This window comes from Rhamphochromis sp. 'chilingali' (genome assembly GCF_963969265.1).
Source record: "Rhamphochromis sp. 'chilingali' genome assembly, chromosome: 20".
Classification (NCBI taxonomy): domain Eukaryota; kingdom Metazoa; phylum Chordata; class Actinopteri; order Cichliformes; family Cichlidae; genus Rhamphochromis; species Rhamphochromis sp. 'chilingali'.
In genome coordinates, this window is record NC_137947.1 from 16,470,901 (window position 1) to 16,482,688 (window position 11,788).

General features: G+C 39.6%; 1 protein-coding gene across 4 annotated transcripts; it reads left to right on the plus strand.

The window, feature by feature from the left end:
- The first annotated feature begins 802 nt into the window (after nucleotides 1-802).
- washc2c (WASH complex subunit 2C) lies at nucleotides 803-11,666 on the plus strand. 4 transcript variants are annotated; one of them, XM_080868711.1, is made up of 31 exons: nucleotides 803-961; nucleotides 2,583-2,726; nucleotides 2,862-3,026; nucleotides 3,207-3,275; nucleotides 3,357-3,530; nucleotides 3,655-3,748; nucleotides 3,836-3,894; nucleotides 3,988-4,041; nucleotides 4,155-4,250; nucleotides 4,357-4,441; nucleotides 4,616-4,675; nucleotides 4,794-4,939; nucleotides 5,039-5,129; nucleotides 5,217-5,270; nucleotides 5,356-5,559; nucleotides 5,664-5,815; nucleotides 5,905-6,015; nucleotides 6,533-6,628; nucleotides 6,714-6,815; nucleotides 6,905-7,012; nucleotides 7,098-7,267; nucleotides 7,407-7,527; nucleotides 7,730-8,161; nucleotides 8,254-8,382; nucleotides 8,486-8,587; nucleotides 8,713-8,787; nucleotides 8,985-9,044; nucleotides 9,529-9,756; nucleotides 9,902-10,633; nucleotides 10,728-10,899; nucleotides 11,017-11,666. In XM_080868711.1, exons 2-31 carry the CDS (start codon nucleotides 2,583-2,585, stop codon nucleotides 11,163-11,165), a joined length of 4,434 nt encoding a protein of 1,477 aa, XP_080724837.1. In that variant the 5' UTR covers nucleotides 803-961; the 3' UTR covers nucleotides 11,166-11,666. The 4 variants fall into 4 exon arrangements, with proteins under 4 accessions (XP_080724837.1, XP_080724838.1, XP_080724839.1 ...); XM_080868712.1 differs by having other exon boundaries at nucleotides 7,769-8,161; XM_080868713.1 differs by lacking the exon at nucleotides 8,985-9,044.
- Nucleotides 11,667-11,788: the final 122 nt, after the last annotated feature.

The following is an 11,788-nucleotide window of genomic DNA, read 5'->3' on the forward strand; positions in this document are numbered from 1 at the left end:
AAACAAGAGATGAAGCAGCAGAGTGAGACCAAATGAGCCCTTGTTTTTAGTTAGTTTTTTTTTTAAATCTGTTATAGCTGATCACAGCTGGTGTCAAGAAGTGCCACGTAACTCACGCAGCCACATTACCAAGCATTTCATGCGTACCTCAATCTTTTCATCAATGGGTCAAGAATATCAGCGGTCTGAGCACTTTTATTTGCTATAGCAAATAAAACTAATAAGAAAAAAGTAAATTATTTGCCTTTGCAACATGATACTCATATGAGGTTGGTAAGATTTTACAAAATAGGCCTTCTTTAGTTGTTTAAGACGAAGAAAAAGTCTGAAACGAACCGATTACTCATAAAATGTGATCTAATCTTGTGCGCCACCCCCCTGTCCATGACATGCACAGTTGGTGTTTGGAAAGGCTTTAGCCATGTTTTTTTGTTTTGTTTTGTTTGTTTGTTTGTTTGGTTGGTTGGTTGGTTGGTTGGTTGGTTGTTTTTTTTTGGGGGGGGGGGGGGGGGTATTTGGTCTTGTTGTAATTTCAATAACAGATAAATGTATTCGGTTTTGCTTTCGTTTTTTGTTAACAGCTGACACGTGAATGAAGAGTTTTGCTTTGCCGTTACTTTATTGTTCTCTCTCGCTCTCGTTTATATATATCGGATTTCTTCTGGCATTCAATAACCTATGTATTTTAAATAAAACGCAACACTAACATGAATGAGATGCAGCGACAACCACACCAGTCACCCAACGCGGAAAGCCAGCCGTTTGGTCTGTTCCACTCCGCCCCACTTTCACTATGTTGCTGGGCAACGACAGTCAGGTGACTGTCTGCAGACAGAATATGGCTGACCTGTCAGAAGACCAATGAGGGAAAGGCCAAATTTTGCATAATCGATCTTATTTTCCTCGTCGTTTCTGACAACACTTGACCGTCTTAGAAAGCATTTATCCAGAGGTCGTCAAGGTAAGCTCGGGAGTGCGTGGTTTTTGTCTGTGTGTGTGTCACTCTCGTTAGCTCGGAACAGCAGCAACCACCGTTGGTGTTGGCTAGCTAAGTTAAGCTAGCTGTTAGCCAAACAGTCTGCGCTTTCTCTACCAAGAAAGAAATTCTAGTTACAAGAAATGACATTTAGGCAACTCTGTGGATTCCTCAAGCTTCCTTCCGGAAACTTGTAACACTATTGCAGAACATGTTGTGTCGAAGGATATTAGTAGAATGATAAAAGTTAAAAGAGGAAGTTATAAGTTAGAATTGCATTCATCGTGTTGCATTTCAGGCGCATATTTAAAGCAGTCAGTATCTGTATGCACACGCACATGCACAGACAGTCCTCCCATGAAAACTTTTAAATCTATATTTGGATAAGGTCTCCAGAAAAGTAATCTGTTCCGATTTACTCAGACGTAATGACCGCTGTAAGTTTTTGGTTTGCTTTGTTGTGGCTTAATTGGCTCAAAGGTCTTGGATTAGAATAGGTACTTGCATCACATTTAAACCACTCGTAGCTAAAGCGAGTAGCGGTGACTATCTCGTTACAATTAAATGTTTTTTCTGGCTAGGCTAGTCTAGCTATGTTAGTACAAATGCTGTATAAGCACCTGCTGCATACAGAGCTATTAAACATGGAGTTGTATTATAAGGACTTGCGACGCTCTGTGATAATTTCATTTCATGCGCATTTTTTTCCAATTACTGTTTAAGTTTAAAAAAAAAAAACACACATACGTGCATACAGCAGCACTTGGAATGGATCTCTAGCATCAGCTATGCACTTCTATTACCAGCGAACTGTGGCCAACCAACATTGGGCTCTTCCCGCAGCGGAAAAGTGGTGTTTGTATCCACAATATACAAGCGTCACACCACAGGAGGAAAGTAGCTGACCTCTGGAGAATAGGCACATGACACTGTAGTAGTAGTAGTGACATACCCACAGTTGTTTTCAGTGGAGAGTTTTAAACCTTTGACCAGAGTTCATGCTGGCTGTTTAGCTGTGGGAGGCATCATGTGGGTTTTTTATTTGGCCATGCCGATGTCCTTGACTCTGATCTGGAGTGCCACAGTCCTGCCAAAGACCGCATTGTTTGTGTTAACTGTTGTAATTTCTTTTGATCTCAGAGCAGTGAGATTAATTACTGATATTGTACAGTTTTGCACTCAAAATTTATAGGTTAATTATTAACAGATTTGTCTGTTTGATACAATGTTCCAAGCTTATTGGGTCACCTTAAATGTAGAGAATATGACAAACTGGTCCTCAGTTCCTACTTTATCTCTGTGATATGAATAGTTTTTTCAGTGTCTGAAGACTTGTTGGTAAGGGGAAAGTTGTTTCTGGATGATGCACTTACAAAAACTACAAAAAAAAACCCTAAAATATTTAAAAGCTATTTTCATCACCAAGCTTTGACATTCAATGCATTTGTTCAAAACAAGCTCAAATAAAAATTGAATCATTGTAGGCAAACCTTCATTTTATTTGAGGTTTTATTTATTTATTTTTTTACCATTGGGGTTTCAGAGGCATTTAAGGGCTCGTATGAATTATTAAATCCATTAACAGAAGCACGTGATCTGGTTGCAGATGAGTGGGTTGCCGGAGGGAATGGCAAATGGCCCAAGCAGGAGTGAACACTTAGAGAAAGATGCTCAGATTTGGGAGAGACCCTGGACTCTTGAAGAGATGCGACAAAACGGCGCCAACTGGTCCTTAGCAGCTGACTCAGGGGTAAGTCAGGAAGATCCTCCCCAGCTCTGAAATGGAGCAAAGAAACAGAAGATGTATGTTCTGTTTGGTGAATTGAAAGTCATCCTGCAAGCTATCCTGTCTTAATAATGTCTAACAATTTCCTTTTCTTTACAGCTCTTCCTCTTTCTTCAAGATTTCTCACAGAGAATGCTGTCAAAGACACACGAGATTGAAAAGCAACTGGACAGTCTGATCCGTGACACCAAGACCACAGACAGCTGCTTGCACTCTGTCTTTAATGACTTTTTGATGCTGTCCAACACACAGTTTATAGAAAATGTAATGCATAGCTTTTAAACATTTACACTGCAATTCCTTCTTTATAGCTTAGCTGTGTCTGTACATTATGATAACTCTCACAACTTATTGATGCACTATTGGAGCCATGAGTGATCCAAGGTCTCTTTTGGTGAAGTTTACACGATGTAATCTGTCTTTTAACTTTATGTCCTGTTTCAGAGAGTGTATGATGAAGAAGTAGAAGAGACTGTACCCAAGGCTGAGGCTTCAGAAAAGAAGCCTCAGCAGGTACGTTAAGAAATTCAGCACCTGTTACTCGTATTTCTTGAACTATTCCCATAACTGTGATTATGTGTGGTTTTCCTTAAGGAGAAGTCTCGAGAGCAGAAAGAAGCAGAATTGATACCTAAGATGCAGGAAGCTGTGAATTATGGTCTGAAAGTGTTGGAGTCGGCCTTTGAGCATCTGGACATTAAAGCAGGAAACTCTGACTCGGAGGATGAGGAGGTGTCAGACAGAGCAGATGCAATCCTAGAGCCCAAGGTGTGCTTTCATCTTTGAAGCATTAAAGGGGATTATTGTAATAACTATAGAAAACCTATTAATAATGTTTCTTTACATTAATTTAATTTATTTTCTGTTTACTTCCTGTTTCCTGAACCTTTAGGATCTTTATGTGGACAGACCACTGCCGTATCTGATTGGTTCCCAGGCCTTCATGGAACAGGATGATGTTGGACTTGGTGACCTATCAAGTGATGGTAAAGTACTCATTATTACTGACGATAGCTTATGTAGGCACTCGCATAAAGTAACGTATATTTCTAACAGTGTTTCTGTCATTTCAGAAATGTCAGTTGACAGTGACAGGGACAGTGTGATTGAAAGTGAAGATGACAAAGAAGAAGTAATATCATTTTCACATTTTTTCACATATATATATTTCTTTTTTTTTTTTTTTAAATCCTTACATTTATTCGTGTTTCTAATACTTTAACAGCATTCAGACGATGATTTTAATCAGGAGGAGGAAGTTCACAATAGTATTAAGAAGGTAACCTGTTTCCCTATTTGTCCAACACATTAACAACTACAATACATGCTAAAATAAAATATAACTAACATTTTTGGTATTTTTTGGGGGGGTTTTCTCCTACGCTTGCCTAGAAGTCCTCCATGGTGAGTTATGAAGATGATGAAGAGGACGATGAAGATTCTGACATCTTTGGGGAATCAGACAAGGAGGATGACGAAGACACACAAGTATGCTACGCCCATATAAAGGACTAACAACAGTGTTATGGAAATGTCTGATTCCTTTTTTCTTCTCTGCTTTCTAATCTGCTCTGTTTGTTTTTGTCACGTTCAGAATACAGGTCCATCGTCATTTGCTGATGAGCTAGCTGCCCGAATCAAAGGTGAACCGTTCAACAAACCCGAGGGAGATCGTGCATGTGAGTCCTGTTATTACGAAACTTTTTAAATATTCATCTTTTCCGCTCATTGTATTCCATTTGATTGAAAATGAGTGCATCCAAGTTTACTTTTAAGATTTCCCAGAAAGCATTACAGCTCATCACTGCATGCTCAGATATTTTGTTTTTTTCTACCGTGTTATACATTTGAAGCATTGGCATCTAAGAAGAAAAGTAAAAGCAGAAAAGAGCCAAAGCCTGCAAAGCCACAGGGTAGGATACTCATTCATTCATCAGTACATGATGATTTTTGCATTAGTGCTTTTCCCATCACTTATTTCCAAAGCAGGGATTCCATTATTCTCAGTTTTGTTAATTGACATTGTAACAGCTGCTGAGGAAGACAGTGATGACATGTTCAAGCCACCAAAGATGGAGGATGATGATGATGAAGAGGATGATGAGTTTTCACCATTTGGGGGGAAAAGTGGCCTCTTCAGTGGAGGGAAAGGCTTATTCGATGATGATGATGACGAGGTGATAAAGTTATTTTGTCAGTTGCTCTGTTTCACCTGATTTCCACATTGTAGAGACTGTTTGAACTGTGTTGTCTTGTATTGTTGTATCATCATGCAGGGTGATCTTTTCTCTGAGGCACCAAAACCTGCTGTGTCTCAAGAGAAGAAAGCTGTGAATGAAAGTGTGAAAAGCACAGAAGAAAGTGCAGGTGAGAGAACAATATACATAAAATATTTACAGATGTTTTAAAAAGTGGACCTATAACTTAACGCATATCTTTTCATTAACACCCAAGAACCTACCAAATCTATAAAGAAGATTCCAGTCGGTGCTGTATCAATATTCCCAGGTAGGAATTAGTTTTATGATGGCTAAATAACCTTGTGAGTGTGTGTCATCATCCTTAAATAAAGTCAGTCACTTTCTGCCAACAGAAAGCAGCCTCTTCAGTTCAGGGAACAACTCCGAGTCAGAGGAAAGCAAACAGAATGGGACTCCAGCTCCTAAGACCACTGCCCCTTCCAAACAGGTTCCAGTAGGAGCTGTCAGAGGAGGGGGTGGGCTGTTTGATGATGAGGAAGACGACGACGACGACGACGACTTCTTCAGTGGTAAAAGCCTGAAAAAAGCTGACTCAGGTAAGAAATGAAAATGGGAACCTAAGCGCTACAGTGAAAGTTGAAATAAGTTCCACACTCTGAACTGACTATGTAGTGATTGTACTTCCTTTTTTACTTTTCAGAAAAATCCAAACCCAAGAAAGCTGTTGACCTTTTCAGTAATGATGATGATGATGATGATGATGGGGACATATTCAGTGACAAGTTCAGTGCAGCACCTCCACCTCAAAACAAGGAGGTAGTAGCAGATAAGGAAAATCCACCTGAGAAAAAGGTATAATCGCACACATTTATCGCTGCTGCGAAACATGATGACTAAGTGTATAAGATGAGTTTCATACATTCATTAATTTTTATGTTTAGATGCCTGCAGGGGCCATCTCCATGTTTGGTCCTGGGACTAAAAGCTTGCTCAGTGAGGGCCTAAAGAAACGGCAGCCATCTACCAGTGAGGAGTCTGAGAAAGCAGAGGAGGTCTGAATGGAACATTGTCTAACAATATTCTCCTGACAAAATCAAATTTACTGTGTTTTCACTTGCAAAATGGCAGGACTTTGGGCAAAAAGCTCTCAATTTGGCTTCATTAACTTGAATGCGAAGGCCATCTAGCATTTTAAAAATTTTTTGCAGTGTTTCATAATACGCCATCAACTATTTGGAGACTTGGCTGTATATTGAATTTTACCTTATTCCATGAAGGTCTGGGTGTGCAATTTGTTTTGTGGTTGTTCCTGCCTGTGGAATAAGTCATTTGTCAGGCACAGATCATATTAAATGCGCAAACAAGGGCAGAAACTCCAGTGCTTTCTGAAAATAGGCCAAATTCAATTTAGTCTGGAAAACACTGCTGGCTTTTTCTCCTGTTGACAGAGTTCACTTCTCTTTACTGTTTATCACTGTTTTTCTCATAAGATTAAAAACCTTATTCTGCCGCTTTAAAGTCAGAAAGGTATTTGTATTCGGTTTCACATCATCATGTTATGGATTTCAGAATGGTCTGCCTCCAGATGTTGGAAGTGCTGCTGTCAAGCAGCCTCAGAAACCCCAGACCAGAGGCCTGTTCTCTGATGATGATGAAGATACACAAGTAAGGCTCTCAGACATCAGTGGGTAAAATTAAAAACAGCACTGGTACATTTTATTACACTATAAATGTGTTTTGCCTTCCACAGGTATTTTCAACCAACATTAAGAGTCAGTCTAAGCCTGAAACTACAGGCCAGAGCAAACCCGCCATGGCTCCTTTGTCTTTATTTGATGATGAGGATGAAGAGGTGAAAATATTTCTTCACAAACTTAAATGAAGTTAGTCTTATTTTGGTGAGACTGCATCACTATAATCTGATGAATCTTCTGCTTGCAGGATCTGTTTGCCTCTGTAGCTAAATCTAAACCAAAACCACCTCAAGCTAAAGCCTCCACACCACAGCCCACTAAGCCTGTGTCCAGTTCACTCTTCAGTGATGATGAGGTATGAATATATACAAAAAAACCAAACATTCCAATTCTTCCTGCCAGCACTTTATTAAATGATGGATTATTTTCTCAAATGACAGGACCAATGGCTAAGTTCAAAAAGTAGTGCAACAAAACCAGAGACCAAGACCGGAGGTATGAAATCCAGTGCAAGTGCCCCATCCAGTCTCCCCAGTGCCAAACCAGCTCAGAAGAGCACCCTCTTTAATGACGATGAGGATGATTTGTTTGCTCCAACAAAAGAATCAAGGTATTTACAGACTTTCTCTTCCTCCATGCAGAATATTTCTACTCATTGTAGAATGACTTTGATCTTAGTCTTTTGCAACTTTTGCAACGCTCTTTGACAGGATTTCTTAAATATCCTCTTGTTTTGCCACTCTTTATAGTAAGACAAAGCCGCAGAGGGTTGCTCTCTTGTTTGAAGATGAGGGTGATGATGATGAAGATAAAGGTTCCCTCTTTGGCATCAAACATGCTGCTAACACAAACGCAGCAACCCCAGCGAAAGTGAGTGCACTCATGATTCGTTTTGGGGTTTTTTTTGTATTTAACATTTGCTTTGATGCTTCGCTCCAGTGATCTTTAAAGGGGTCTTTCATTTGAAAAAGCATCAGCAAACAGTAGTGATATTTAAACTGAGATTCTGTGTAATATATTACACCCTTTTGTTGTATTCAGACCAAATTCTATAAATAACTCTTTTCTTTAGAGACCTGATGTGACCTCTCAGTCGTCCTCGGTCTTACAGAAGTCTGAGGAGGTTGCAGTTTCTGTGACAGCATCAAAGGACAAGCCATCAGTGCAGGAGAAACCTGCAACAAAGAACACTGAGCCAGTAACACCACCATCATCGTCAGAGAGCAGCGAAAGTAAAAAGAAGCCTGCTGGAGCTGTGAGTCTTTTTGGAGGCATTAATGTTCTCCCGAACAAGCCGACTAAGAGCCCGTTGGACGAAGACGATCAAGATGACATCTTCCTGTCTAAAGACAGCCCACCAACAAATGTCAAAAAGGAGGAAAAGAAGGAAGAGAAAGTGAAAACAAAGACCGTTAGTCTGTTTGATGATGAGGAGGAAGATGAACGGGATTGGAATAATCCAATATTTACGCCCAGTAAACCCACAACAAAAAACACTGTAAAGGTTTGTCTGCTTCAGAAGAATTGATTGAATTGCATGATTTTATTTCTCTTGTAGTAACTGTTAAAAAAGTCTGTCTGGATATTATTTTATAGTCTATAGAGGAGCGACCGCAGGCAACGAGCACCGGGGTGTTCCAGGATGAAGAGCTGCTGTTCAGTCACACACAGCAGAAGGACAACGACCCAGATGTTGACCTATTTGCCACTTCACCAAAAACTACAGTCAGTATATTTGATATGATTTTTACGTCTATCTTGTCCCTGTAGATAACATATTTCACTTAGCTACATAGTGTCTCTAAAAGCAGATATGTTCTTTTACTAGAGTTCCAAGCCTAGCTCAGTGAAGCCAGCAGCACAGAGTCTGTTTGCAGATGATATTGAAGATGACCTCTTCAGCTCCATCAAGCCAAAAGCTCCTCCTCCGGTACCAGTATGATTATTTTTAGCAATTAGATTTTGGGCTTCTGTTGTGGTAGGAAAAAATATCAGTTGTGTTAATGTCAAGTAAACTCAAAACCCAGAAATCCAATCCCTCCTTTTCATTCTTAGAAAGTAGCAGAGAAGCCCAGTAAGCCTGTTGACAAAGCACCACTCGCAAGTCCAGACCCTGTATCAGAGACTGAGGTTAGACTGAATTGCCCATATCATGCTTTCTTCCTTCTAAGTTTTTACTTTTTATGTATTTTTTTTAAATGGTTTTCAGTATGTTGTGATAGACGCACTTATTTCATAGTTTCCCTTATTGAAATACAGTGCTCTTTCTAGCTGAACACTTTTGGATTAAATTCTGACCTGTAATTACCTGTAATTTGACCACACAGAAACCCGCACCGAGCCCTGTAAAACCAAAAGATTCCTCATCGAAGATTGGGAAGCTTCAAGTAATATTTTTGTTTTCATTGAATCAAACGTCCTCATTCCTGACATTTCACTCTTGATTCCTTCTGAGGAAAGCTTGTTCCCACTTACATGTCTTTCTTTTTAAGGTTTCCTTCTGTCTGGGCTTTTAAAAAAAAAAAAAAAAAAAAAAAAAAAAAAATTCCACCTTCAGATCTTCAAAATGAAGCATATTGTCTGCTTTGATTTGTATGTATTAAACAGGGAACAAAGTTTGCACCTGCTACTTTGCAGTTTCACTTGTTGGCACTTACCCATCTTGTTCTTCCTTCACTTCCATCAACAGTTCTGGTTTCTCATTTCTCTCTGAATGATCTGCTGTTTGGAACTATGATGAGAAACTTCATGAATAGATAATAGCCAGAAATGTCTATTTATTTATTTTTTGAGTCACATAATTAGTCTGTTTTAAAAAGGTTAGTATCATATTTATATTTTTCACTTTGACCCTATTTTGTTTGCATTCAGGCCAGTCTGATGATCAACCCTGCTGCGTTGCTCCCTGGTGCAGTACCCACTATGCCAGGAGATGCAAGTTTATTCCCTGGCATGGCACCCAGTTCCTCCTCTGGTGTATCCAGCTCAAGCTTGAGCCCAAGCCCTGCCACAACTCCTGCAAGAGCTGGACCAGACAGAGAGGGAGGCGTCAGCTTTGACACCCCGGTCCAGGTCACAACATTGCAGAGCGCACACAAGGTGTGGTTTTTGTTTTTTGTTTTTTTTGTTTGTTTTTTTTGTTTGTTTTTGTTTTTTTGATTGATTTGATTGAGGCTTATTATTGTCTTTCTTATTTTTCGGATTTCTGGGTTGACATTGTTAGTGTGAATCTTCTGTCATGCAGAGTCGCACCAAAGGTTCTGCACTTCGGAGACCCCAGTCCAGAGCAGCGAGGCAGCAAGCGGCCCAAAGATCTGTGGAGGATACAGAAGAGACCCTAGGTAGAAATGTTCTTGGGCCAAACCCCACCGTGTCTGGTTTAGTCTCACCTACATCGGACAAGTCTGACCATTTGCACGTCGATCCAACACTACCAAGCTTAACTGCACATACAGCCCTGCCTTCCTCTACACCTTCTCAACCTTTACCCATTTCCACAACTGCTCAACCTTTACCCTCCCAAGCTTCCCCTAGACCATCCGAACTAAAACTACCAGTGTCCTCGAAGGCTGAAAAGAAAGACTCTGTAAAGGACAGTAACAAGCTGCTGCTGTCTCCTGATGAGGATGACCTTTTTGGCTCTGACAGTGTGTTTGGGGGAACCTCAATCTCTAACAAATCCTCCACCAGGCAAACTTCTAAGGCGGTGCCCCCTCAGGCCAATAGCGGGACGGGACTGAAGAAGGATAAAGATAAAACCACACTCCCATCCATTTTTGATGGCAACACTGATGACCTTTTTCAGAAGGTTAAGCCAAGACCAACTACTAAAAAAGCCAAGGCAGCATCCTTTTTGGGAGAAGATGATGATGACGATGATGACATCTTTGGGCTGAGCAACAGCTCCACTCCCTCATCTACAAGCAGTAAAGAAATCAAGAACAGCAGTAGTTTTTCAAAGCAGGACCTCTTTCAGGTACCTTTCTTCTTATTTTATTTTTATGTAAATGAGATTGTCTGTGTCGTACTCCTAATGAGGTTTATTTCCTCAAACATTTGTCTGTTCTCAGGACGAAGTAGCCGCTGTGCCTAAAGTTAACAAGAAGCACAAAGAGAAGACCATCGATGCCAGCTTGTTTGATGATAACATAGACATCTTTGCTGACCTGACGGACACTTTAAAAACAAAAGAGAAGTCCAAGGCAAAGGGAGATACCAAATCGATATTTGATGACGACATGGGTAAGCAACAATAAAATGCACGTGGTTATTTTTAATGGAAATGTTCAATTTCGCCTTTTCTCTTGTCTGCCTGGCTTGTTTGACTAAATATTATGTATGCCTCTCTGTTCTTTAAAGATGACATTTTCTCAACAAGCACAATAAAGCCAGTGGCAAAGGCTCCTCCTAAAACAAAGAAAACAACACCATCCAAGGAGAACAGCAGTACCGCAACGGATTCAAGCAACATTTTTGATGATCCACTTAATGCTCTGGGCGGGAATTGAACTGTCGTTTCCACGTAGCCAGATTTGTACAATTTGTGCATTCATTCTTTTGTCATTTGGATCATTGAAAGATATCAGATTTGCTGTTAATAGAGTATTTATTCATATAAATTCATATAAATAATGTGGCTTATTTTTGGCAATCAAAGTCAAATGAAAATAATTCCAGCTTTTTCAAAATCATCCTGTTGTCATTGTTATTTTATACTGTTAGTCTTTCCTATACATAATAGCACTTTATAAGCATACCATATGCTTAGCCTCGAAGTCTCCAGAACTTAAACGGCAACTGTTTTGTTTGCATCCATGGGCTTTGCCATGTGAGATTTCATCTCTTTAGGTTTGTGCCATATCATGTTTATGAGAAATCATTGTGTTTACTTACTATCTTAGGCATTTTTGACAATGTTTTTATTAAGGAAATTCACCCATTTCTTAACTTTGGTTGTGATTAAAAAGAAAATTCATTTTTAATAACTAAAAAGAAACATATTTTAAGGATCCTTATTGTCTGTGATTATTTCAGAGTCTGTGAATTTCATGTATGTTGTCTGTCTTTAGGTCTAGGCAGTTGTGATTTTACGTTACGATTAAGATTCTGTGATTTTATTTACTTTATTTTT